The 27,167-nt window shown below is 40.2% G+C and overlaps 1 protein-coding gene across 9 annotated transcripts in view; it reads left to right on the top strand.

Annotated features, from left to right (window-relative positions):
* The window catches only part of PLCB1 (phospholipase C beta 1), a 407,422-nt gene that overhangs the window by 255,134 nt on the left and 125,121 nt on the right, over positions 1-27,167 (top strand). For all 9 annotated transcript variants that reach the window (XR_010372118.1, XR_010372120.1, XR_010372119.1 and 6 more), the window contains 4 exons: positions 503-556; positions 913-988; positions 6,681-6,781; positions 8,180-8,346. Coding sequence is in view for 6 of the 9 variants with exons in the window: in XM_064446797.1 (XP_064302867.1) it covers positions 503-556; positions 913-988; positions 6,681-6,781; positions 8,180-8,346 (398 nt within the window). In the remaining 3 variants the exon portion in view is untranslated. The remainder of the gene's footprint in view (positions 1-502; positions 557-912; positions 989-6,680; positions 6,782-8,179; positions 8,347-27,167) is intronic.

The raw sequence follows: 27,167 nt of genomic DNA, 5'->3' as shown, positions 1-27,167 counted from the left end.
GGTTGCCAGCAATTTGACTTAGTTCCAGCTGAGGAGTGAGAACATTTAGGGTCAACGGAGGAACCTTCACGGATATGTGATGGGGAGGGCTTAGGGTGGCAGGGATGTTGGTGTGCAACATCCAGGGATGGTTTCAGCCCCTGGAAGAGGAGGAGTACAGCCACCTTTCCAGTCAAGTTGTGTAGCCTGTGTGCCACAGTTCAGTCAGCTGATAGACTGGCAGGCAGCCTGGGTGAGAAGGAGCTTGGGGGATGATAAATTTGTGCATTGATGCTATTTGCAATGTCCTGTTGCAAGATGGACAGCATTTGACACTACATGTGCATTACTGTTGATGGAAAACGTATTTACTGATTAATGGTATCTGAACAGGTTTTCATATTGGGCAAAAGAGCTGAGTGGAACTTGCCATGTGATCAGAACAATGGCATTGAGCTAAAAGTTGGTGGAGACATACTTGAAAATGCTGTAAAAATAAACCAGGATGCTTTTCTCTCCACAGTTACACAAAACTTAAGCTGCAGGTGACTCCAGAAGGGCGCATTCCTCTGAAGAAGTAAGTTCTGTTCCCCTTCCTTCACATATAGTGTCCTCTGACTTTTTAGTGTGAATATATATTTGAGATGTCAGAGACATCATGAGGCTAAATATATTCAAATTGTGTATCGCTGCGGTAATACAAAAGGAGCAGTGATGGCTCTTTCATATAACTATCTGCTGTAATAGGGGCTTGTGTGGGGTAAACTCATCGTGGGCACCATTAAACTTGCTTGTGTTACCAAGCAGCCAGCCAAATGGAAATAAATAGCTAAAGATGAGATAGGCTGGGAAGTAATAATCAGTCTTTAAGCCACGTAGGCCATCAAGGCATGTCTGTAAGCCAGTTTACTCTGGTTTGTCTTAATTTTGCAGCATATACCGCTTGTTTTCCGCTGACAGAAAACGAGTAGAGACAGCGTTAGAAGCTTGTAATCTTCCATCTTCCAGGGTAAGCATCTGAATTTATTCCTGGCCCTTACAAAGTGTTGCTTGTATTTGGCACTGTTTACTCTCTATTGAGTTGAGGACAGTTTGTTTGAGGCTGATCATACTGTGCTGGCTTTGCTTCTGGATAGGTCCTCAGAAGCAGGTCTGTCTTTCCCACACAGAAGTTCCTGAAACCCATCTGCAAATCTGAGTACCTTTGATTTGAAAATGTGTGGGGACCAAGAGTGCCTGGAAGAAGTGCAAATGGATTAAAGGAAAGGGCAGGGGGTTGTGTGATCTCTCCTGGACAAACCCTGTGAGAATATTCTAAGAATCAGTGACTGTTGCACAATTTTTAAGGCATGATTTCAGAGCAGTCACAGCTCAAGGTGTAGCTAATAGTGTAAACTGTATTCTTCTCACAAAAAAAAACCACCTATAGCTTGAGTTAAGTGAAAACTTAAACTCACTGTAGCTTATCTAAAAGGTGCATGGAGTGTATGTTGAAATGCTATAACATCAAAGCTGTTAATGCTGTGGGGGTGCAGCCATTGTATGCTGCTAATCCAGGAGCTGTCCTCAACCTGGAATATTTGCAGGATGGTACCTCATCCTCAGGAAGGCTTTTTTCAAGAGGCATGACCTCGAGCAGGTAATTCTAGTTAACACTGAAGTGAAGATGTCCTTAGTCTTTCCTCTCAGGGGGAGCTTCTCCTCGAGGAAGCTTCTTGAAAGATAATTCCTACATTCGGAGGTCCAAAAGGCAGAGCAGAATTAGTCTGCAGCAGAGGAGAGCCTACATCTCCTAATCCCTCACTCTTTTAGAAAATCATGCTGTGATGTTCACTCAACCTTTGATTCCCCAGTGGTTTCTTAATACAGCCAATTCCTGCAGCCTCAGAAGGGCAATGGATCAAAATCTTCACAAGCCAAACCTCAGATGCCCCTTACTAAGGAGACCTTCCTCCTTAGGTTTGTGAGTTTAATTCCATAAAATTCCAAGGAATGTCTGTAAAGCAGGTATAAAAGATTATAATAACCTTATCTAAAGTAAGGTTGTGAGGGTAGCAACATGGAAAGAATAATTTTAAAGATGCGGTTTCATTTAATTGTTAGCAAACAAGATAAGTTATGCAAAAAAAACCACTGAAGCATTGCTTTTTAAATCCCTTGATTTTTTACTTCTCTTTAGTACATATCTCTGAATAAAAAATCTAAACATCACTGGAGTCCTTGAAAGAAACTGCAGCCTTTTTCTGCTATTTATTTAAGTGCAGTCGATTTTACATACTTGTGCTGGGATACCATCTTGAAATCTATTCATAGTATAAAGTAGAGCCTTTCTTTGGTTGGGACAAGAGAGGAATATGCTTTATGCAACAAAGAAAACTGTGTTGATCATCTTAGCTTCTAAAATATTTTTTTCAAAATGCTTAAGAAGCATGAAACTCTGAATCTCATAGAGGGAATGGAGTAGAAGAAAATCAATTCTTCAGGTACCGCTCTTTTCCTTTGTGTTCCTGTTTATTTGAACAAGTGAAATTCCTAACTTCAAGTATTCTTAACTTCAACTTCCAGCTTTTCTGCCCCATTCTACTACAGGAAAAACAGTGTTCCCATAAAGCCTTGAAGACCACTGGACTCCCAGCAGCGTGCAAGACATGACTATCAGGGAATCTTCCTCAATAAAACTACACCAAATTATTCAGAGAAGTCGTGAAAGTCTCTCATGGACATTAACAGCTTAGACTTTTTGGGTGGTTTCCATTCATGCCTCATGAAAGATCCTTCTAAAGGTCTTCTCTCCAAGTTTCATAGAAAAAACATACTTCTCATCCATTAGGAAGACATGGGGCTCACTGGCCCTGAGTGTCACATGATGTTTTGTTGCACCTCTCAGAGCCTGTGGATGACCCTGAAACACAAAATGAAATTTGTAGTCATGGGTAAGAGGACGCCAAGTCATCATTTATCACTCTCTTCTTGATGTGTAGCTGCAGGGTTGGGACAGTCCCTCATATATCTTATGCAGTGGCCTGAGCATAGGGCAGCCTGAGCTATGCTGCTGAGGGATAGTATTATTGCATGGACTTGTCTGTGACAGTACAGACATCAGCATCTGCCAGCCCTAGTCTTCAGCAAATTCCCTGTGTGTGTCCTTGCCAGGAGGTCTTGTGGGACAACATGCAGGCACTGTATTTAGTGTGAGAGGAGGAAGGGTTCTCATTGCCTGGATAATTACCTTCATCCTGCTGCTGCAGAACAGCACTAGAGAGGCTCCCCAGCAGTGCCAAAAATAAACTTTTTTTCCTATTTAGGGACCTTAATAAGGGATGGATTCTCTGCAGCGCTGAGCACTCCAGCCCTAATTTAGCTGAGCCATTGAGCATGACTGCAGTGGGATGACCCATGGACTTCAAGTCAAGCACAATTTCAAAGCGTGGATTTATTTATTTATGTATTTCTGGGTCGGACCTGGCATGTGTAATAGTCTTGCAGGTCCAAAGCCTGTGTGATCTGATTTTTGGCCACATTTGTCATCCAGCAGATCTGAAAGCAGAGGAACGTTTATATAAATGTTTAAATGACATTTTAAAATACACCAATGAGTTTTTGAGTTTGGCATCTGATTCCCCTATGATTTATATTTTTTAAAAAATCTTGGCTGCTTTGGGGGGGGGGGGGGGGGATATCCTTTTTTTATTGTTGGGTATTTTTGTTTTGTTTTTATTCAAAGGTGCCTTAAATAAAATTTGAAGAGCTTTATTTCAGTCACCTTATTGGCTCTGAAGACTGGTTTCTCTCTTCCAGTTTAATGTAGAGATTCACAATGAAGCATCAGTGAGCTTGGCTGTTAACTTAAAATAAAACAACCAGCTATTGAGTCCCATCTGTGCAAATAATCTGAATTAGCTTTTGTGGTGCTGAATATATAACAGACTGGATACAGATGTTATAAAAGCAGGCAGGTTACCAGACAAATCATAAATCAACAGTGCTTGAAATTAGTAGAGTCTTAATCACAGAATAAAATTGAATGCCAATATTCAGCAAAGCTGGAAATGAGGGATGCTCTCATGTGGTACAGAAAGTTTGTGATATGTTCATTGGTCTCAAAAAAGAGATTAGCGCATAAGGTATGTGGGTGGTTCCACTGAAATGTGGATGGCTCAGACCAGGCTGAGGAAAGGGGCAGTGTATTCTGATTCCTTTCAGCAGGCAGGCCTTTGGAATCCAAATATAGTTGCCTGAGTTTGTGCCTGGGGTGGCAAATGCTTGATGAAAGCAAGGCTTTCATCTCCCATCTAGATCTCTGTGTTTTGTAGCACACCAATTATATTACTGGTAGGAAATAATTATTAAAAGGTTCTGTACTTACGCCTGAAGACTTGTGTTGATATCCCCTTTGTAGGTAGGCATTAGTAGACATGTGTTGGGAAACAGGTATATTTTCTTAATTGGAACCAAGTGGCAAATAAAAGCCTGGATCTTGGGTTATTGGAAAAAACCCATATTTTTTACAGTCTTGAGTACCTTCAAATCCCCTGTAAAGGAAAAAATATATTAGGTCAATGGGAGATTGTAATTTTGTGGTAATTACGGAATCAACATCTAAAATGCCCTCAGGAGAAGTGCTGGTTGAGGAGCAGTAGCCTGCTGAATAGGGATTATAGGTACAGGGAGAGCAGGGTGCCAGCTATAACAAGACAATTCACAAGCTTTATGAACCCTGGCCTTCAGGAAAACACAAGTATCAGCAGTCCTACTCTCAGCCAAAGGCACTGCAGCTCAAATTTATCAAAGTCTAGTAGGTGCAGCTTCACACATAGATCTGTGTCACCAATGGCTGCTGCTGAAAGGAGCTATTTCCATCCTCCAACTTCAGGTTATAAACTACTACTTCTACACTTGCACTGGATTTAGCAGTTGTGCTGTTGGTGAGTTACCTGGCTCAGCAAGCTGATCCCAGGCTAAAGTGCACATGGTTGTTCTGGCCAGTTAAGTTTTGAACCAGTTCAACCTGCAGCCACTCTTACAGCCTGCCAAAAAAAAAAATGAAGGTGCAAGGGTCTAATAGCTGGTGACCTTAGACTGTTGAAGCCTGGAGATGGGTACCCAGCTGGAGCAGGGAAGTAGCCCAGCTTGGTCCAAGCGTGAACTGGGTCTGGTTCAGTCGGCACTTGCAGGCAGAAACACTGAGCGATGGTCACAGTATAAAACTCTCAGGCGTCTGCAGGTTTCATAGATGAAAGGAGAGATACAGTGACGCCTGTGGCATTCACTTATTTATTTATTTGAACCCAAAGCAGGAAAAATATTGAAAAGTTTCCTTCCATCTAACAAAGGCTTCAATCGACACTTCCGGTTCCCTTGGCAATGGTGTTAAAACAGGCAGAATAAATAAAAGTAACAATTTCCTCTATCAGCAGCTTGCTTTTGAGACGACCAGGTTTAACGGCGTTTAAAAGCAAATGGCTTTTTGTCCAAGTTACAATTTTCCTCCTCCAGTTCATCAGATTTAGGCATTATTTTGGAGCCATGGAGAGGCGTCACATGGCCCATGGTGCTTAAAAATTTGATTTTCAGTATTTGCATTCCAATTTTTTTTGCATTTTCTTTTTTCTTATTCCTTTATAAGGTTTCCTCTCTGCAAAATACAAGCTTCTGTGTAATTTTCCTTTCACTGTGCACTGATGCAAAGGCAGAAGCCAGTGAGCACACCATTACTGTTCTGTGCTGAAAAAAGCTTTGCACGTTCCTTGGGGTCCTCATTTCTTCCCAGCTCCACTGAAGAATCTGTCCTTGCTGCCTTCCGCAAAAACTCTGGAGCTTGAAGGCAGCTCATGCAAGTGGGAAGAGGGCTCCTGAGCTTCATGCAAAGGACTGTTTACCTTATCCGGTCCAGTAATTCCCTCCAGTTAAAAACAATAATTCTATTTTTTCAGAGAAAAGCCATCGGGTATAATGGGGGGGGTGATGGTGGTGTCATCTAGAAGTAGGATTAAATGTAAATTGTTCTAAATTTTAGAAAATGTAGGAAAAAAATGCTGCTATCTTTTCTGTAGGAGAGCATTTTTATTGATTTCTGTAAAAGAAATCTGGTTGCAAAATGCACTACACTGAGTCTTTAGGACAAAGATATATGGACAAGCTACACTGCATCAGTCTTGCCCAGAATCACGACATCTTGAACGCTTATATTCAGAAAGGAAAAGGAAATGTTTCTACTGCTGTCAGAGAACAAGTGTGTTAATAATGACTTGTGGACCCAGTTTGTTCCCCGGTTCTTTGAAAGATTTGCAAAGATGAGCAATGTGGTTGTCCTCTGTAACGCTGCCATTGTGCACATGGGCTCGGCACCACCAGTCAGCCACCCTGCTGGGATGGAGCTCAGAGGCTTCATCAGGATTGAGATACCTATTTATGCTATAGATAATGGGACATGGGGAGATTTTCTTTCTTGACAGGTGCTCAGAGAAAGAGATAACTTTGCCTTATGGAAGCTAAGATGACGGATGTATTTTGATTGTTTTTAAAGATGCACTCTTTAAGATGCTCTGTTACTCAGGGGAATTTATTACTCTGCAAAATCTGGGCTTCTCTTGTTGGTTGCAGGAAGGAAATAAAAAAAAGTGCCATAGTGAGTGATCTGTTTACAAGGAGCGTATAAAAGTGCTGTATCGTTCTTTGACTGTTCTTTCCCTGTTTTGCAGAATGATTCAATCCCTCAAGATGACTTCACGCCAGATGTGTACAGGGTGTTTTTAAACAACCTCTGCCCTCGGCCTGAGATCGACCACATCTTTTCTGAGTTGTAAGAAAAGATGCGCTTCTTCCTCCCCCCCCCACCTTCACTGAGTTTCTGGGCTAGGGATGGCAAAGTAGGTTACTTAAACTACGGCACCATGCAGCAATTGCCAAGAATGGGTTTCAGTGTCAAGCAGGGCTGTTATTTAACCTCAAATCAAGGGTTCCTTCTCTCCCAGGCTTTTGCCTCCAGTTCTAACAGCCAAAGTTCTAAAGTAATTTGTTCCTAGCAGAGCAGAGATGCCGCGTCTGCTTTTTCTATATGGATTAGGATAATGTAGGCTTCCATGAAAGTAAAGGAAGGGGAGTAATAAGCAGTAACAGCATGCAATAGGTATGAGAACATGCATAATCACACCTAAAAGCTTAAATAGGAGTTGCAAAAAATGCAGTAACTTTTAGGATTTGTGCATCGTGAATTCACACCGTAAAATTAAATTAGGAGCCAGCTACAATTGATTTCATACATTCAGTTACAAGCTATATAACTCACGTTGCTTCTACCCCTTGCAGCAAGTTGTTGTAATTCCCAGTTTCAGCAGAGCCTGATAAATGGAGTCAGAACATGAAGCAATATGAAAGCAAAGTAATTTCCAAAAATCATCCCAAGACCACCAAAGCAATCAGCGAACGTATCTTTGCAACACGGGTGTGCTCACATACTCCTTTTGTGCTTATTTTCACTAAGGTTGAGGTTTCAGAGGAATGCAGCCTTGGCCTAGTTTGCTTCCATTGAACCCAGGGGTAGACTTCCCTTTGCTGTCTCACTGAGTAGGAGTAGGCCAGCCCTGAGGGCTGTAGACAGCCCTAACCACCTGGCTTGGAGGCTTCCTGTGTCTCCATTTGGGGTACAAACTGTACCCAAACTCTGCTCCTTTTACTAACTCTCTAAACAGGCATCTTTTCGCTTGCTTTGCAGAGTACCTAACATTTTTTAGCAGGTTTATAAAAAAAAAAACACAAAACCCAAGTAAATACTGAAATAGTGAAGTCAGGGCTGCTGTTATTCCGCAGTAGAATAGTTGGGCCAGGAATGCCAGCGGAGTGTTTGTGGCAAGCTCAGGATTGAATTCCACGTTGTTTTATCTTTCCCTTTTTTAAATTGCGTAGTTGCAGGAATCCAGAGGAATGAAGACCATTAGCATTGCCCTAACTCTTCCCACTGATGTCAGTAATGCTGAACGCTTTTAAAAATCTTACTCCTAGATATTTGAATGACATGTTGAAGAATGTTTGTCATTACATGCTGGCAAAGTAAATAAGCTCAGAGACACAGTGGGACAAAGTTTTTGTTGTATGATAGTTTGAATCTTGTTTCAGTTTCCCTGGGGAGTTACAGAACATTGAACAAGATTTCAAGGAAATGTATTTTAATGGCTTTGCTGTTGCTTTAATTCTTCTCTAGTGGTGCCAAGAGCAAACCATACCTTACTGTTGATCAGATGATGGAATTTATAAATTTTAAGCAACGTGATCCACGATTAAATGAAATCCTTTATCCACCACTAAAACAAGAACAAGTTCAACAACTGATTGAGAAGTATGAACCCAACAGTAATCTAGCAAAGAAAGGTCAGTGGTTTTGATATTCTCACTGTACTCAGTTTCTGATTTGAAACAATGACTCAATTATCCTACAGTGTGTGCTAAAGAAAAATTTGGTTCAGAATCAAATTGCATTTCCAACTGTCTGCTTTTGGACTGTCCAAGCCTGTGAGACATAATGTGGTTCATTTTTAAATGTATTTGGTTGGGATCAGTTTAGGAAGGATGGGGCTGGTTTCAGGATTTACTTTTCAGTATGTGTAATTGATAGTTTAGAACAGTTGCTCTGGTATGTAAACTTCATCAGAAACCTTACTATCACAGTGACTGTTTACCACATCTGAAATGTAAAATCTAAAGAAACGATTGGTGGAACTGAAACTGAAAAGATTATATTCTATCGTTTAATATTAGTAATAAGTCCAGCCCCCTGCTTTCTGATAAAGTGGTACACGCAGTAAGATGTGAGAGTAGCTGAGTGTGTCTCGTGCTATAATCACAGAAAATTCCCTTTTGAAAATCTTGAGTGTTGTCAGGGCTTAACTGGGCATTTTGCGAAAACCAGCGCGCAAACTCCTGCTCAAATCCCTGCATATTTTTGCTACCACCGCAAGTCTTAAAATAGCATCAAATTTGTGTCTGCATCCTGTTTTATTCCAATCCACATATCCTAATGATTACCCCAGATTTTAATGTATTTATGCCTTAGAAATTTTAGGGGCATGGGAATATCCTGGAAAATAGATCTGATATGAAAAAAGATGTTTTGGTCCTGAGATTTTGGATCCAGAGGAAACAAAAAGGCATCTTTTCCAAAAGTCTGGAGGTGAACCAAAGGCACTCCTACCCCTCTCCCTGGAAGCCTTCTGACCTAGATGCCTTTCTGAAGGAAACCTGTGGCTCTCGATGCCATGATCAATGTCTCAAGACAAAATACGTGTAATTTTTCTCATAAGTCTTCTTATTTTTCTAGTCCAATCAAATTTAGTGTTTTCGGAGGTTCTGGTGGAGGGTTAAATCCTGCTTCTTTGTCATGCTTTTGCAAACTGTCTTGACTTCATTCAGAATACTAGCATGAGCAGATGAAAATATGTTGTGACCTCTTGTCTTATCTGTGCAAATATTAGAATATTGCTCTGTGCTTACCTTATTTCACATCAGCTACAGGAAGGTCTGGTACCTAAAAAATCATTCTTATTACCCAAATATTGGCACTTCATATAAACCAGATAAAGGATTTATTAGAAGGAGGTGTGCTAGCAGAACGCCAAAGTCAAAATGAAATCATATTTTCACTAGCAGTAAGGAGGAAGCATGGAACAAACCTCAGAAAAAAGGGTGCTGTGATGGTGTTTGCTGGCGCCCTCCAAGTAGGATTTGTGGGACACCTCCAGCTTACTCTAATTTACATTGGTGCATATACTTGCTGGAAGCACTTGCTCTTCTACAGGTGCCTCTCTTCCTGGGTATGATTCGTATTGCTCTTACAGAATCAGTCCTTACAGAAAATGCTGACTTTAAGAAGGGAAAGGCAGATCATAGAGAATTAATTCCTTGTGTGGGGTTTGCTGGTTTGGTTTTTTTTTTCCTTCAAACTTGTGTGCTCAAGTCCAGCAAACTCTGACAGAGCTGCCACCATTGTGCTGCAGACACTGCCTCTTATATAGCACCCTGTCTGCCAGCTGAGCTGCAGCAACTGGCACATGCTGCTAACTGTGCTCCAGTGCAAATCCCAAGCTTACTGCATTAAAATTACAGGAATTGGCTAATCAGGAGTAACATGGGGACACAGTATTTTCTGTACATCTGCTCCAAGTTGGGAATGCAATTCTCTGTATATTAAATGAAGTGTAGGTGTGTGCACTCAATCCTACACTTGTAGAATAATTGCAAACAAATGCTGCGTGTCTGTAAAATGTCACCAAAATATAACAGTGCATATTCAAAATAATGATTTAACCTTTTAATATGGTGTTTTGTAAAAGGGATTGCCACTCAGGCTTTCTGCTGTTGGAAAGGGACTGTTCATAGCTTGAACTGCAGGGATGGCAGACTGAAGTGACACACTTCTGCAACACTTTCACTGCCACTGAAACTTGGCCCACTGAGCAGAGATGTTATTTTCAGTAGACCTGTGGATGTTCAAACCACAGTTAGACATGGTCCACTGTTACACACCCAGGAACTTGTTAGCCTTAACTTCCCACCTCTGCTGCTCAGTTATTCTGCTAAATTTCTTGTGGTGGCATTGCTTATGTCTGCTTGTTTGCCAGGGCCGAAGTCAGCGGAAAGGTAGGGATGGAAGAGGAATGGCCCCAGTGTTGTCAGTTAACATAGTAAGAGCAAGTAGACCTGTAGATAAAATAGGTAAGAGGGTAGCAGAAGCCTTCATCCAACATAGTTCTCAAAGAAACCAGGACCAAACAGCTCCATGAAGAGAGATGGGCTTAGGGTCGTTGTCCACATGCTCCTTTATGCTCCTGTGTTTCAAAGTGAGCTAGAAGAGGTCCCAGCTAAACAACTCCTCCGAATCAATGGGTACACCAAAAAAATAGAAGAGCAGTGTAGGGAAGAGAGGAGTAGTGTAACAATGCACATAAGGCAGAGGTAATGATGTGAGAGAATTACCTGATAAACAGCAGGATGGAAAATGCAGTTACAGGTAGCCTAAGGATGACTTTGTCACTGTTGTACCAGTGCAATGCAATTAAATAATTGGACTTTTGGAGCAATTTTGCAGAGTTTTGGTTCAAGAAACAAGCCAGAAGATGTGACAACATGGTATATGTGTTTGTTCTTTCTTGGCAAGTTACTCCTTTAAAATAAATCACAGATACAGGTCCAGAACAGAAGAAAATACAATAAAGAAATTTAAAAGTTGTGGTTAACTGCTTCTTGTGAGTGGTTTGACGTACTTTGTGGTGGTAGAGACTTTAAAGGCTTGCTTGCAAGAATTAGGCGATACAAATTGCCAGCCTTCGTGCCACTTAAATAATTTTCCTCAGGCTGTTCTAGAGTTTGAACACTTGCAGCTGCTCAGTGTGTGTGTGTTTGTATGCACATGCCTGCACACAGGTATATTGTTTTGTTCCCATAAGCTGCCCTTCTGACCAGCTGTGTTCATTATCTCGTTTCATTTTTACAACATCAGGATCTCAGAGAGGTTAGGGACAGAATACACATAAATGGTGATGGTCTGTCTGCTTTCATGTTCATTTCTGTAGTATTTCTATGTTTCTGTATTAAATAATCTATCTAATGTTCAGGTATCCCACTGAAATAAAGGGGTTCATGTTCAGCATCCTCATGAAATAAGTCAAGCTCTTCTGTTTCATTCAAACTTTAAAGCCTTGTTTAAACTGCCAGAGAAAATTACTTTTACAAAAGCCTGAGACATAGCAGCAAATGTCCTTACTTTTCAGGTATTCTATAAGGCCTACGTTTCTAATCGTCTTTCACAAAGTTAGGCAAAATATATATTGTTTTTTCTTTTCTTCCTGTGTGTAGTAACACGTGTCAAGATGCAAACTTAAACTGAATACTTGCAATTCACAAGGAGTAAAAGCATTTATACTGTGGGAGTAAGATTTCATGTTTGCAACATGCAGAACATCCTGGCCTCAATGTAGTAAATCACTTAAGCATATGCTTAACTTTATGCGTGGTGTGGGAAGAGAGGGTAGTTACATAAAAATTTCTTATGCACCATTTCATTGAACATCATATTAATTCTCTATTGAAGCTGAATTCCTGCGACTACCTATTTGTCAACATTGTTGAAGTGAAATCTCTTAGCAAATAAAATTTTATGCATTGAAAAGTTCTTTTGAATTGAATTAAGGATTTTTCCTTGGAAACTTAAATGTAAATTTATAAAAGAGAAACTATGTGCCTTTGTACAGCAGCCTGACTCCTTGCTCCCACTATACTGTTTGGAGAGTTCTGGACCTTCACTCATCTGATGATTGTAGCTTCTTCTAATTTCCCATCTAACTGTATTCATGGTCTGCGCACATCCACTGTACAACAATATTTTCTTTTAACTTATTTTTCTCTCACTGCTAATTAAATGAATTTCTAAAGAGTGATTGTACTGTCTCTCAGCTTTCACAGGACTCATCAAATGCTTTTGACATGTCGTAATTCTCCATTGCTCTGATTGCCCTTATAGCCCTTTTTCAGTACCTGTTGCAGCTAAATTACAGTATTTTGAACACAGTAAGCAAGAACTGTATGTAATATTTTAAACTTTTTCAACATGGCTCTTCAGATACCTGGTAAAATCAAATACCAGTGAGCTTACTGGATAAGGACCTTAGGTTGCACAGTTTTGAGTAAAAAGGCTGCCCGTGTTCTTGCTCATTGCTAATGTATTTTTAGGTGTTGTATTGCTGGGATGAGCTTGAACTTTTCCAACATCGGAAGATACATGGACTTGACATCTACATAGGTTAAGCGTCTGCAGTAGTATTTTATTGTGGCTGAAGCAAGCTGTTGTGATTAATGCTGTGTGTCATACAGTGAAGGAGATTAATGCGTTAAGTATAGCATGTTTGCTTATCAGGTGGAAGCAGAAGGAAGTTCCTGATACTGCTGAGCAGTCTCTCACTGTCAGCAAAACCATGCTGTTAGGGCTGGTTAAGTAGCATCTTGTAGTTTGGTATTTTCAGGCTGTAAAGAGTTTGCATTGGGTGGCTAGCAGAACTGCTAAAATGTATTCCCTTTCAAGGTACCAGGCTGTTGATGGGATGAGTGTTAGTAAATCAGTTGCCAAGTGGTTGATTGGGAATTTCCTTATTTGCTTTGATTTCCGAGAAGGCTGGTATAAAAGTAAGTTGTTCAGGACCTTGTTACATTATGGATGGGCGATGGGATATCATTGCTGAGTTTCAGGTGTCTCTGCTTGCAGTGTACAGGTTCCCAGGAACAATAGTCCTAGTTTCAATAATTTTGTGGAATTCACCATATGAATTTGATGCAAATTCTGCAAAAATGTGCTGGTTCTTCCTGACTGGATGATGCAGTTAATTTCTAAAAGTTTCTGTGTTCAAAGCTTTGAGAGCTCAAATCCCATTGTCTCAGATTAAGCCTTTCTTTCTGAAACCAGGAAGTGTTTTGAAAACCACTGAGTAACAGTCTTGGCTCTAGGGCATCCTGTGTCTCCTAAAGACTCTATGCAGGCAAGAAGAGCTACACCCATGTACCAGACTAGCAATGAAGAATATGAAAACAAGGCCTGCCAGGGAAAGGAGATGTGAAAAAGCTGGAATCATGGTATAGCAATAAAATATATGCTTCCCACCATCCTGATCGGTGGCAACAAAACAAGGGTTAGGTTATTATTAGCCATTATTTTCAGAGTGTATTTTATTGAGAGAGATTGTCTTAAGTGTAGTATAAAAATAGAGTCTGGAAGTGCTTTGGAGATTTTCCTGGCCAGTGGATCTGTACACCAGATTGTACTTACTAGAAGGCATCTTTGAGATAAGTAATGGCTTAAAGATGTTAATTTTTTTCTCCTAAGTATGCATTCATTTAAATAATATCTTTGCCTCTTTAAAATTAAAGGGCCAAACCTTTAGATCTGCACAGAAGAAAAGAGCTTTCCTCTTATATTTCACAGCATTTCCTTCTCCAGATTTCATCAGCTGGACCTATTTGGAAATACTGTATGTCAGTTTTAGTTAGCCATGTATTTAGAAGGATTACAGGAGAGCTGGTTCCATGACTCTCTTTGAATTGCAGCATTAATTCTGGTTTGCTAGTGCACATTTACTGGTGGTTGTTGTGCTGGGTTTTTCTTAAGTAATAAAATAAATTAAGCAATTAACATTAGATTGAGCTATATTTAATTTTATATGGCATTTACTGCATGTGTTTTTCTCATGGCAGCCTTAACACCAGGCAGTATTCACTTCAGCACAAATCTGTTTTTCCTCCCTTTAAAGATCAATACACTTTAAACATTTTCATCCCACCACATTAAATTCACCTTTTAGTAACTGCTTAAGAATAATTACACAATGGAGTCTTCGGAGGCAGAAGGGGGTAATTTCCTAGGCAACAGATTTTAATGGCAAAAACAAATACCATGCAACCATGGCTACACTTTTAAGACATACTTCATAATATTTAAAGCATAAATGCTGATGTATAAACTGTGCAGTGAAATGGTGAGGTTTTCTGGCGCTGAAACATTTGTAGGAAGTGTTACAAAATGGTTGAAATCCTTCAACCTTATAACTGTAACATTGGAAATTAAGAATACTTACCAAAACGCATTAGCTTTGGGATTTTCGGTGCTCTCCAGCATTCCAGTTGTACAAGAGAAGAGCTCTTAGTGTTGTTTCTCATTCTCAAGTTATGACAGAACAATAGATCCCAGTCACAATTTATGACCCTTTAAAATTCATAAGGCACACAAAAGTCGTAGCCTATCCCATGCTGCCAGCAACAAGTGCTGTTAGGTAGCTTGCCAGAAAGCCTTTTTATTATTATTTTAAAATATATATATGCAAAAAAATGTTAGTATGAATAATATATCACCATAAATAAGTTAATGGAAACTACACTTGTCAAAATAAATTTGCAAAATATGTTTCTATAATGCATTGTATTTTTCTTTAGCTGCTTGGTTTTTAGGTACTTGTTAAGCTGTAAAATTTATTTCAGATCTTGCAGTAGTTTGGAAGATTGCATCTCAAGTAAAAGAGTAAATGTTGTAAAAAAAAAATCTTTCAGAATGGAAAATCCTGATGAGGATTTTTTGCATCTGCTTTACATGTAGAGTGCTTCATCTTTCTAACTTAACCGTGACAACTTGATAACAAAATGAAACAGTGATGTGGACTAGTAATGATGGATTTTGCAGCAATAAGCAAAGTCACAGCAGTATCTGGCTTAGTAAAAAAGCAAAAGTGTTTACCTTTTATTCTTTGTTTGCATTTTGAAAGTGTAGGAACTGGCTTGGATCTGAGCAGCATGTGCTTATGCATAGAGTTCATTTTTGCCATTGGCACTAGAATTAATGAAAATATCAAAAATATATTTAGCGGTACAAGGAGGGTAAGTTTCCTCATCTTCTGTGTTTAATATGGATACTTTGAAAAAAGCATGAGCTTTGCAGAAATCCATTTTGGGCCTGGTATCTGGTACCAGGAATAGCTCCACCAATATCAGTGAAACTGTGCGGAACATAAAATGGGCAGACCTATCGTGGATTTTACATCTGCAGAGCATAAACTAATCATGATAAGTTCAGCAGTCAGACCAGACCTGTGCTAACCAACATGGAAGCTGACCATACCAGTGACTCTTGTCCCACATCCTGAAAACGTGATAGACCACCTGATGGACCCAGGCTCAAACCCTGCAGTCAGTCTTAAACCCTACATCCTAACATCGAAAATGGATGAAAGAACCTGGGGTGACAGGACCACAAAACAAACATGAGTGGAGGTTTTGAGTATATGTAGGGGCTGCATCATTCCCTTCAGCTGGAGCTTTTGCTCAGAGGTAAGCAAAGAGATTTTTACATCAATACTGAGTTTTAAGGGTTACAGAGAAACATTTTTCTGCTGCTGCCTGCCGGTATTGTGTTTGACTCAGCCTCAGACTATCAGAGCCCATAAATAGAAAACTTACTCTAAAAGTAAGAGAGCTTCTTTGTGCTTGTTGCTGTTTTACTGCCTCTTTTATGGAACACAAGGAGGTATTCAATTTTAGCAGCAGGATTTATTATTTAAAGATGAATATCAGATAAAGTTTACTTCTGAAAACATAAAGCAGCATGGACTCAAGTGCTGAAGGAAATAAATGTAGATAAACTTTGAATAAACATTGTGGGGTTTGCCCCTAAATTATGACTGCTATAAATGTAGTGCTTTGCATCTGCAAAGGGCCCATGAAGACAAAGGGAGCAAAGACTGCTGTGGTCCAGTGGGTGACATCTGGAACTGGTGGCAGAAGAACACGGTTTTCATGGCTCTGCCACGAACAAGCTCATCAACGTTTGGCCATCCCCTTTCACATGTCACTTTGGTTTTTGCCTCATCCTTCAGTCAATTCAACTAAACAGACAGACAGTCTCTGCCTTGAGGAGCATATACACCGAGGTGTGTATAGTATCTGTCATAAGAGGGCTGTTGACATAGCTGGAGTACGTGAACTACTATAATACCAAGGACCATATGAGGAAGTTTTCCTTATAATGTCAAATGTAATTGTCTCCTCTAACAGTATCCTTTAGCTGGAATATGACTGTTGCCTATGAATACATCGGGGTTAAAAGGTGGGAAGGCAGAAAGAAGTGGTAAGCTAAAGGACAATGTTGGCAGAAGAACACAGAGGTATCAAGTGGCCTTGAATAAATTTAAGCTGGAAATTAAGAGAAGTTTCCTAACAATGCAGTTCTGGCACAGCCTACCAGAGGTAGTAAAGAGGGCAAAAGACACAATCATTATTAAGATAGAGCTCAATTTGTTTATGAAAGGGATTATCGAATGCTGCAGAACCAAGTTTAAAGGACAAGGAATTCCCTTTAAAGGGACTGCAGTCCCTTCGATTTAGTTTATTTGAAATGTCTTTGCAGAGCCATGCGTTTATTCTTTTCCACTTCTCTTTAATATAAATCTCTTCTCCAACTGGGGGAGTTTCTGCAAGTAAAAATATTAGCCATGATGAAGGCCTTCCCTAGGTTTTTTTCCCACCTATATAGCATGCCCACACTCTACTGTTATCTCTTCCCATTATACTGCAGAACAGTCTTTTTGGCAAGTGCATTAATAGCTTATGTAGAGAAGTCTCGATTAAGAGAAGAAAACATGTAATTTTAGATGTCTTTTAATGCAACTTAGCAATTGGAAGTAAGCCAACATTTAACATTATTACATCTCCCAGGATCACTCCGAGGCGTTCTACAGAGCGTGCTTTTCAGACATTTGGGAAGACAGTGCCGTATTCCAGTAGCGGCTGTCTTTCAGTATCAGAAATAACTGTAGCATTGCTGGGATTAATATTTTTATCTGTCTGATTTAAAGTCTTTCCACTTATCTAGTTGCCTGCCTGTCTTAGAAATCTGCCATGTCGTAAAGTGCTCATTCCACTGCTAGCTAGGAACTAGTATGAAGGTGGTTTTGTAGTGGTTTTACAGATTTAATTGGATCTAAACTATCTGCTTTCTTGTATCCTGTAAGGGGTATTCAGTCAGAAACTATTTCTTTATTACATGTGTGCTGAAGAGTCAAGAACAGCTAGAGAATGGGCTTGTGTCTGTACCTGTGACCCCACAGAGTTTCTGTCCACAGTAATTTGTGTAGATGGTTGCAATTTGGGCTCAAAGCGTTCAGAAATACCAAGCTTAAGATGTCTGCAGGGAGACTTGGGTGTAGCTCATGTGTTTGCCTTTGCTTAATTTGCCGTGATGTAATGAATGAGACCTGCCCAGGTGCTAGGGCCCGTAGCACCTCCTCCTTCTGGATCATGCTCTAGACCTCAGCTGAAGTCCAGAGCAGCAGCAGTATGTTTGCATGTCAACAGTAGCTATGGTAGGAAAGTGGGTCATGAGGACAGAGTTTCCTGACACTGCAAGAACGTCTTTTACATTGCTGTGTTGCTCTGCATTATCTCACAATGTCAGCTGAAATCATCAAGATGTAGATTCATTGGGGTTTTTAATAGCCCACTCCTGGACAAAAACCTAGAAGATAGTAGCTGAGGCTTGCTAAAGTAAAGGCTGCACAATTCAGGCCAGCACATTTAAGCAAAATTGAATTTGGGCGGAGGGGGAAGAAAACAGCAGTTAATGCCTGCCAAGGGATAAGCTGCAGTCCCATGTGGTTTTCTAGCTAACTTTAGAGGTGGCATTTCTTCACAGTCCAGCTTGGAGATGATGCTCATCACCCTGCTTTTGTCTTGAGACTTAGGAGAGATTGCTTGCTGATGTACACCAGAGTGGGATTTTTTCCCCGCTCCTTAAAAAATACTAAATATTCAGATATGCATATATATCTGGTAATGTCCTAGAAACTGTTTTGTGTTAAAGAAAGAGCTATCTGTGGCTGAAGAGAGAGGATGGTAACCAGTAATAAACTGCTTGATAGAACGTATAGGGATCTGGTTAAATGTGAACTGTGACACAGATGTGCTTGACTCAAGATGCTGGATATTGTGTGTTTGTTAGCTATCATAGGCACATGCTATATATACACACACAGACTATTTGGAATTAATAAAATGCTGTTTTACAGTATGACAGGTTCCAATAATTGTGCTTCCTAGTGCAACACCTCTGCTTACCAGGATCTCTGAACTGTGGCCATGCTTTGTTACAGTAGAGATTTTTAAAGCTATTGTGGAGATTTAGATGATGAGTATCTACTAAAATAAATGGGCTTCCAACATTTAAATTTTGAGGAAGAAAAAATGTTGAGTGTCTGAAAGCTTCCCTGTCTCTGTGTGTGTTTTACTGTTTTCTAGCACTAGTAGAGAAAAATACATAAACTTCATAGGCTGTAGCCCCTGTGGGTTGGAGCCCTTCTTTCTTGGGTGTTTTGAATAGGGCTGAAAAAACCTGTGACTTCTAGCAAAATAAATAAATAGCATGCTCAACATTGCACATTGACTTTAAGATCTTGCTAAAATGGCTGGCTCATGCCAACAGACACAAGTGAGGTTTGGAAACTTTTGTTTCTTCTCAGGTGACACTCCATCTTCCTTTCCCTTTTGAGATGGCAGTGTCCTTGGAATGCTCCCATAGTTTTCATTCTGATTGAAAATGTTCTTTATCATAAAAATATGAGGTTTTCTATTTGGCATGCCTTGCCTAGAAGCTGATAGGAAATTTTTCCTCCCTAAAGTGAACTAAGTGTCTTGAGCTGCAGTACCTCTTCTGAAACCCATTCAGAAAAGTGGTTTCCTGTTTGCAAACATTTTCTTGCAAGAAAAAAAAAAATTATCCAATGTTACTTTTCTCTGTGCGCTTCTACAGATGATAAAATGGGTATGATAGCTTCATTAGAATGACAAGCATTCCTGATTCAAACATACTGAATTGTGCTTTTCTTGGTTGATAATCCTTACTTTGCAAAATATTCTGCATCTCAATGCCCTTGGGCGTGTGATATTTCCGCATGGATTAACTGATACTGAGCAAGCTCTTTTAGGTATGCTACTTAAGCACAACATGTTTACCTTCCCATGTTTTCCCTCCCTGACTGCTTGTTGTTCAGTAAGCATTTATTCTGAATATTGTATAGGAGTTACCATTCTCTTGTTTGTTTATATTCACATTTCCCTGTGTCCTATTACAATACACATATTCAAGGGTAGAGCAATGAATCTTGTGCGATTCCTTTCTTAGGAAGTTTTCTGTTCTTTTTCAAGAACATGTTGCCAAAGCTTGTTTTGGTTTGTGGCCCAGTAACTGCCTAATTACAGAAAGTAGTTGGGCAAGTATAACTGAGGGTAGAATTGGATCCATTATTTTTTTTCTTTAAGTTTAGAAATCTGAAATGAGATTTGAAGACAACAGGATATTCTCCTAGTTTGATTTTAAAGGATTTAAGTAATGAGACAACCAATAAACCCACTGCAAGACTGTCTCCTAGTGCAAGTAGTTGTAGCATTGCCAAGCTTTTTCAAACACTCATCCCAGGTTTTCCATTGCTTACTCTGATTTCATTACTTGGTTCTTCCTCATCCTGGTCATTTACATTTAAAACACTTGTTGACCATTACATTATTGCCACTTCAGCTTTACACATTTGATCTTTCTTGTTTCAACATATATTGTGACATGTTATTATTCATAACACTTCTCTAAATGATCTTCTGTATACAGACACATTTCTGATACTAAGCAGTCAAAAATTAGTCATGAGACTGGGCACAGTGTCAGTGGTGCCATTAAGATCCTTGGTGTTGTCAGTAGTTAAGCTTAACTTATGCCCATTAAATCTGTAGGATTGCCTCTGTCGTTAGGATTAGTTATGGATACATGTGTTGATATATTTGATGCCTTTTTCATCAATGACCTGATAGTAACGTGTCCTGCCAATTAATTACACTTTTTTCCCCACCAACTTTTTTGATGCAGCTACATACAGATGTGTTGCTGTTCTCTGCATCTCATCTGCTTTTCAGGTGATGGATTTCTAGGCATCTTCTTCCCAATTCAGCTCTGTATTTTGGGGTTTTCTTTGCTTGAATGATTAGCCACCTAGCTTGAATTATTTCTGTGCTCTCATTTGACTTCTGTCCCGTTTACTTGGTTCTTTACAGCTTTACCGTCTTGTTTTGATAACAGCTCCCAGAGGACTGTCTCTGTTCTTTAAACCCTGTGTTGTTGATTCTACTTTTTCAGATTATTAAAGGCTGTATGAAACCAGACCTACTGCTGATCACTGTGGCAGCCTCTGGACTTCTTTTGTGCAGTTCAGCTTGCAAATTCAAAGAAGCTCTGTCTTGTAGTCTGACCTCAGCTTATTTCTATCTGTGCTTTCTGCAGATTAGTTTTTCCAATAAGGAAAAACTTGAATTTAGAAACTCTATTAAATGCTCCACTAATATTCAGATACAGCAATTCAGATGTATTGCCCTTCCTCTACTTACTTAAGAATTTGATAAAACTGTCTGACTAGTATAAATTTTTCTCTTTGCTGAGCATTGAGAAAATTGCTAAAATGGAGGAGTTACCGAAGACTTCTGCATGTTGTGTGTAAATGATAGTTGGTCTATAGATATTTTGAAGTATCTGCAGATCCTAACCTGAGGCCTGAGAGTCTTTTCTGTCCCCAGTGTTTTCTTCTAAAATAGAGCAGCACTGACGTTCTTGGGGTAAAGTCCAGTAACCCAATTGCAGGGTTGTGGCATTTTCAGTCTGCACTGACCTTGTACCGTATTCTCTCCTTGTGATGACTTTGCTATTTAGAGGATGTTGCTTGGATGATGCATTCCTGTCCTGCCCTAGTTTACAGAACTGAATACAGACCGAAATTCCAGTTACACCATAGCATTGTACTAATAGCACGCGTGTCTGGAAAGCCGAATGGGCTTCAGCATCACTTCCAAAATCACTTGGACGCAAATGCCTCAACTGTCATCAGAGTGGCTCTGGGACATCATGTTCCACACAGTGTGAATTTTACGTAAATTCATCCTTGTGAACTTCTCTGCTAGCTCACAAAGCTAGAAAGCGTAGAGTAGATCATGTGTGCCCAGTGTCAAGAGACACACCAGGGGTACACGCGTCCCACTCCACACTGTGCATGAAAATTTTAATACCTAATGAGCTATAAATTGCAGTGCTGGTTTGCAAAATAGAATTCCCAAGAGGGCATATTGTATAGATCTCTCACAGGATTATAAAATATCTGCTTTACTTGGCAGTGAGAGGACTGCTCAGTTGTATGGGATTACAGTGAATGTGATTAGTATTACGGATTGCATTGGAATAGACCTGATTTCGCTGTCAGACAAAATACTAATGTAATTCTCTGTTGCTGGCTGGGGGATACAAGGTGCCAATTAATTGTCTCTTTTCCTTTTTTGTTTGTTTGTTTTCTTTTTTACTTTAATAACATCTTTTGGCATAATTGTGCCTTTCAGTTATGTTAGAACTGAGTGAATAACAGCATGGGCGTAAACAAATGGAAGGCTCTATTAAGTTTGCAAATATATGGAAAGGAATGTTTAAGATCCATGCAGCCAAACCTGTTTACTGCTTACAAAGAAATGCACATTTTAATTTTTAATTTTAAGGTACAAGCAAAGACTGATGTTGATGTTGCAAGATTGAAGTGCAAAAAAAAGTGTGCATGTAACTGGTCTTTGCTGCTGTCAGTTGTGCTCTCTTGCTTTGTGTCCTGTTCTGTCCCAAGACGTTGCCCGAAGGGCTGGAAGGCTCCTGGGAGCAAGTTAGGGAGACCAAGCATGCTGGAAGGCAGGGGAGAATATGTTTAAATAAGAGGGACAAAGTTTAGATCAAGCAGTTGGGTTGAGAAGTTTGCAGGATTAGCTGTACTTTTATATTTCTTCCAGATACTGCTGGGGTTTTGACCTTTATCCTGGGCTTCTGCAGAGGGCACTGGACTGGTGAATAGAATTACAGAATCTCTCAAGTTGGAAGGGATGCATAAGGATCATCATGTCCAACTCCCTGCTCCTCACAGGACTACCTGAAACTAAATCCCATCAATATTTGGATGTATGTCTCCATAGAAATATGCAATTCCCTAATCTCTGGGCAATGTGTTTCACATGCTTTCCTCAGACCAGGAGACAGGCTGCAGTTTGCATACCCTTTGGTCTTCACAGTGGAAAAAGTTTCCACTTTCTCTGTTGTGGGGGACAGACGTATCCTCACTGCGTAAGGACAACCTGGGTTCGTTTCACCACTGTGTTATACCTGCCCTTGTGGTGGTACCTTCTACTGGAGCAGTCTGAGTAAGGACTAGATCAAGAGGACACCTTGCAGCAGCAACAAGATGAGACCCGAAGCACAGGAAGTAGACTGATTCATGGAACAATGCATATCATCCCGTGGTTTCTTTTTTTTAGTTTTGTGGCTAACCTTAAACCTCTGTTTGAAATATAAGACCCAAGCGTGCACTGTGCTGGAAACAAAATGTGGTTTGTAATGATATGGGGAGACTGTCAGCAGGAGAGTGAGCTGAGCCAAACACATCTGCATTTGGTACCTCGTTGCAGATTACTGAACTTCAGCTCTTCTAAAAATAGTGGACTTCCAGTCCTCATGGCTACAGAAACAACCATCCATTGTGAACTTCCTTTTAGCCCTACTTTGAACCCGCATGTCTCTTGTGGTTGACACAGTACTGCAGGTATTGAGTGAGCAGGGGGTTGTTTGCATTCTCAAGTTGATGATCTGGCACACTCCCAGGGATCCATGAGCATTCCTACATCCAGAACAATATGTCAGTCATGGTTGCACACCAGAGGGGTTGGGAAAGCAGAAACTTGTTGAGCTACCTATGTCTCATTAAGCAGTAGGAGAAGGATTGTTTTGTCAAAAGCAGCCTATGCTTTTGCCAGCCCTTGAAAGTGCACAAGAACAGTTTTACATAAGGATATTATCTATGTCTGCACTTGCATAGGAAACTGCATGTAGCACAAGGACTTTCACAAGCCGTGATGAGAAAAATATGCGAGGTTCTCTAGATCTAGTCAAAGGGATTATGAAAAGCCTTGTGATAACACAGTAAGTCTTCAAATAGAGCAGCCTCTGAGAAATATATTCACAAAGTACAGCCTATTGTATCAACCAGTTCAACTGACTGGATGGAATTCCTATTTCATGGCAAATTTGCGAACACCATCTCCCAGGAATGGGGGGATTCCAGATCTCATAAACTGCAGAAGGAAAACATTTTCATTGATGAATTTTGACAATACCTAAGAACCATAGTAGAGAGGATTCACTTTGTTACCCCTGTAGATTTTGTGAATTTTCAATAGGTCCTGCTACCTGCCTCAAGACAGCTTCCAAGAAAAAGAATTTGACAGAATTTACTTCTCTTATCTGGGAGAACTGACAAATGTTGATCACAAAGGAGCCCTGTTGCTTACGGACAAAGTAACAGTTATATTTTTATGTGGTTTTCTTTAAACTGCTATCCAGGAACATGTACATCTTTGATGCAATGTAATAGATCTTGAAAGGTGTCAGATCATGTAGCTGTAGCTAATAAGGAAATATTGTGAAATACTCAGAGCTTGCCACTTCATTTATTTTTTTTTCTCCCTTGTAACCATTTTGGCAGCAATCAGGTAGAGCCAGGGATGCAGAAAAAGATCAAGCTGCCACACAAGCACTTCAATGTTTCATGTAATGAAGCTGATCACAGCCTGGGAAATTCAATAGAATCTCTCAGCATCCCTGTTAAATATATTACTCTTCTCCTTCCTACCACATTTTAGTGGAAAAAAAAATTAGATTTGGTTGACTTCACTTGCTTCTCTATCTGGTGGTAGTTCTTTGATCTCTGCATGAATTTCACCACCAAGTAGGTTGTATGGAGCAGCCATTCAAGGTGTCCTGTGGAACCTCTTGCTTATGGGCTGCTTCACGCTTTGCTGCAGGTGAAATGCTGAACATTGGGGACATTCTATATGGAGCCCTGTATGGGCTTCCTCTTCCTTTCTGCGATAAAGGCAGCAGATGGGACAATCGCTGACAAACTCCCTGCCAAGCAAATGGCAGATCAAGTTCAACTTCCAAATTAAAAGTGAAAGGGCTTGTGGGCACGCTGCAAAAAGGCTGTTGGCACATGCACCTAAAGTGCACACAGAGCTTAATTGCACAGTGCAGAAAAGTAGTGCAGGGATAAAGCCAGAACCTGATTCAGATAGGTCTTTCTGAGTTTGGACTAGATTTGTCTTGTGAAACAGTGGCATGAGAACTTCAGGGTGTGAAAAACAGTTTGCATGGGCAAGCGGGGGGTCCTGATGGCAAGGGTATTTTGCCATGCTTTTTGTACTTAGAAGGTAATAGGTAAAATGTTGAAAAGACGTGGAGGAGTCAAGGTCCCTTTCTTTTAGAAGCTTCCTTCCCATTTGGAGAATGGATTTTGGAAGGTATATAGATGTATAAATTTGGAGAGAGGCTTGTAAAGGCATTTCCAGACTTTCCAGTGCCTCTAGCTCTTCTAAGTTTTTAATTCAGATATGTTTTAAGAATTACGTAACAGTTTATATAATTTATAATTTCTAGACAAGTGTTCAGCTACACATTTATAATTTTGAGGTATTGGGAGTGTCTGTGATTAAGAATACATTAGATGCTTTCATATTTCTCCTCAATACTTGCTCTTTCATCTTACACACCTGTTCCATTGCACAATAAAAACATTAAAATTGATCTGTTACTTATTTGGCTTGCACGAATCTTTAGCCAGTCACTTATGTGTGCTTTGACAACCAAATATCCTGCAGCTGACACTCATCACAAATTTCTTCAGTCTAGTGAGTCCAGAGAAAAAAAAAATACCATGATAATCATCAAACAGCACATGAGCATCTTCCAATCTGTGTAGAAGCTGGGTGGTTTTGACAGACTTTGCAAGCCATCCAGCTGTGGCAAATTACGTGATCGCTTCTTGGAGAGATGTGCTGAGACAGCACTTGCCCTGTGAGCAGAAGTGGATTTGCATTAAGTTGAAAACAGAACAATTGAATCCTTGATTTCTGCTTTCATGTTGAATTGGCTGTCAGAGCCCCACCACAGGGCACAGCCTGGCCCCTCGGCCATGCTGGTGGCACTTCAGGGGAAACCAGTTTAAGAAAGGGCAAAATGCTGCTGGCAAGGAGGAGTGAGGGGGCAAAAGGCTGAGGATCCAGCCCTGCAAGCCCTGAGGGAGAGGAGGAGGAGAAGGAGCTGCAGGCCCTGGGGCAGGCACTGCACTGTATAGCAGAAGGTGTTCCCGTGGCACTCTGGGAAATACTTAAGTGTTGGACATTTAAATGGGCCAGACACCACAGGAAAAAGGAGGTGGTTTTTTGTTTGTCCTGTTGAAGTATTTTATTAAAGCACTACTGAGTGACCCCACAGGGAAATTCTAATTAATCAGATAAATTAGAGAAGAGAGATTTGATGGGGGGAAAAAAATTTCTTGTGTTGGTAAACTCCAAACCCCAGAGGGGAAAACATCTTCACTGAGTACTGTAGCTGTTGACATAGCTTCTGTTACAGTTACGTCTGTGTTTGCTCATCTCAGTCTAGCTTTGCCAGCGTAGCTAAGAGAGTTGTCTAGAGTCTGGTCTTTCTTTGCATTGCACTTAAGGTTATGTAGTAAGGTCTTGAACCAAACGTTGTTGAAGTTGATGGCAGCATTTCAACAAACACTACTGAGCTTTGGCTCTGCCTCTGTCCTAACAAGTGACATCAGATCAGGTTTAACATGGCAATGGTGAGTGAAAAAGACATGCCAGTTAACTCCACAATTTTAAGTATGTAAAGCACACCAGTTATTTTGAAAGATTCATCAAAGACCTAGGGTTCAGATGATTTTAAGGCAATTATGTGTGAGGGGAAAAAAAAAAAGAAAACAAAATGTGAATCTGTCTTGTCCCTGTGTTTTTGCCTGGTGTGTTTCTTTTCCCACTAACTTTTTATATCTAATCATAGCATTTAATCTTTCCTATCCTAATCTGAAGATAAAAGGTGACAGCTGTAATGGAAAGAACTGAACACAAATTATTTTTCATGGCAATGTCTGAAGTAAATTTGTAATATGTTTAAGAAAACAGATAACAAATCTCACCAATAAATTGAGGCCATTTCATTTTGGATGACTGTCCACCAAGGATTGTCCTCACTGCAGTTGGCCTCAGAATATCATTGATGTTGATCACAAACAATCTACTCTTTAATATCCAGGATACCATGTCCCTTTGACATTTGTCATCTCTGTTCCACAGTCAAACTCTCACTGGTGCAACATCAGCTGTAATTGAACTTGCAAATTGCTTCACTTTCTGAAATGCTGACTGCTTAATTATGATGAGGAAAATAGCATTCTGCAGCCATAAGCTCAGATAACTCTGTAACTCAGAAAATATGTAATTATAAGTGTATATAATACTTGCTGTGATTTATGTTAATACCAGTGGTGATACACAGAAGGACCATTCTGCAGACCTTGTCTTACCTCAGTGTGGAAGGGAGCAAAGAAGCAGAATGAACTACAAGAGAGAAGGGAGGAAATGCAGGCCTGGGCCTTGCTTCCTTTCATCCCAAAGGTGTTCAAGTGAGTAAGGCTTAAGAGATTGTGCAGTTCAACTCCCAGCTTAACCCACTGGTTTTCCACGGGGTGTTGTCCAGTCAGTTAATT

Source organism: Phalacrocorax carbo, chromosome 3 (genome assembly GCF_963921805.1).
Source record: "Phalacrocorax carbo chromosome 3, bPhaCar2.1, whole genome shotgun sequence".
In the NCBI taxonomy this organism is placed as follows: domain Eukaryota; kingdom Metazoa; phylum Chordata; class Aves; order Suliformes; family Phalacrocoracidae; genus Phalacrocorax; species Phalacrocorax carbo.
The sequence above is the reverse complement of the archived record's forward strand: the minus strand, read 5'-3'. Positions and strand labels throughout refer to the sequence as shown.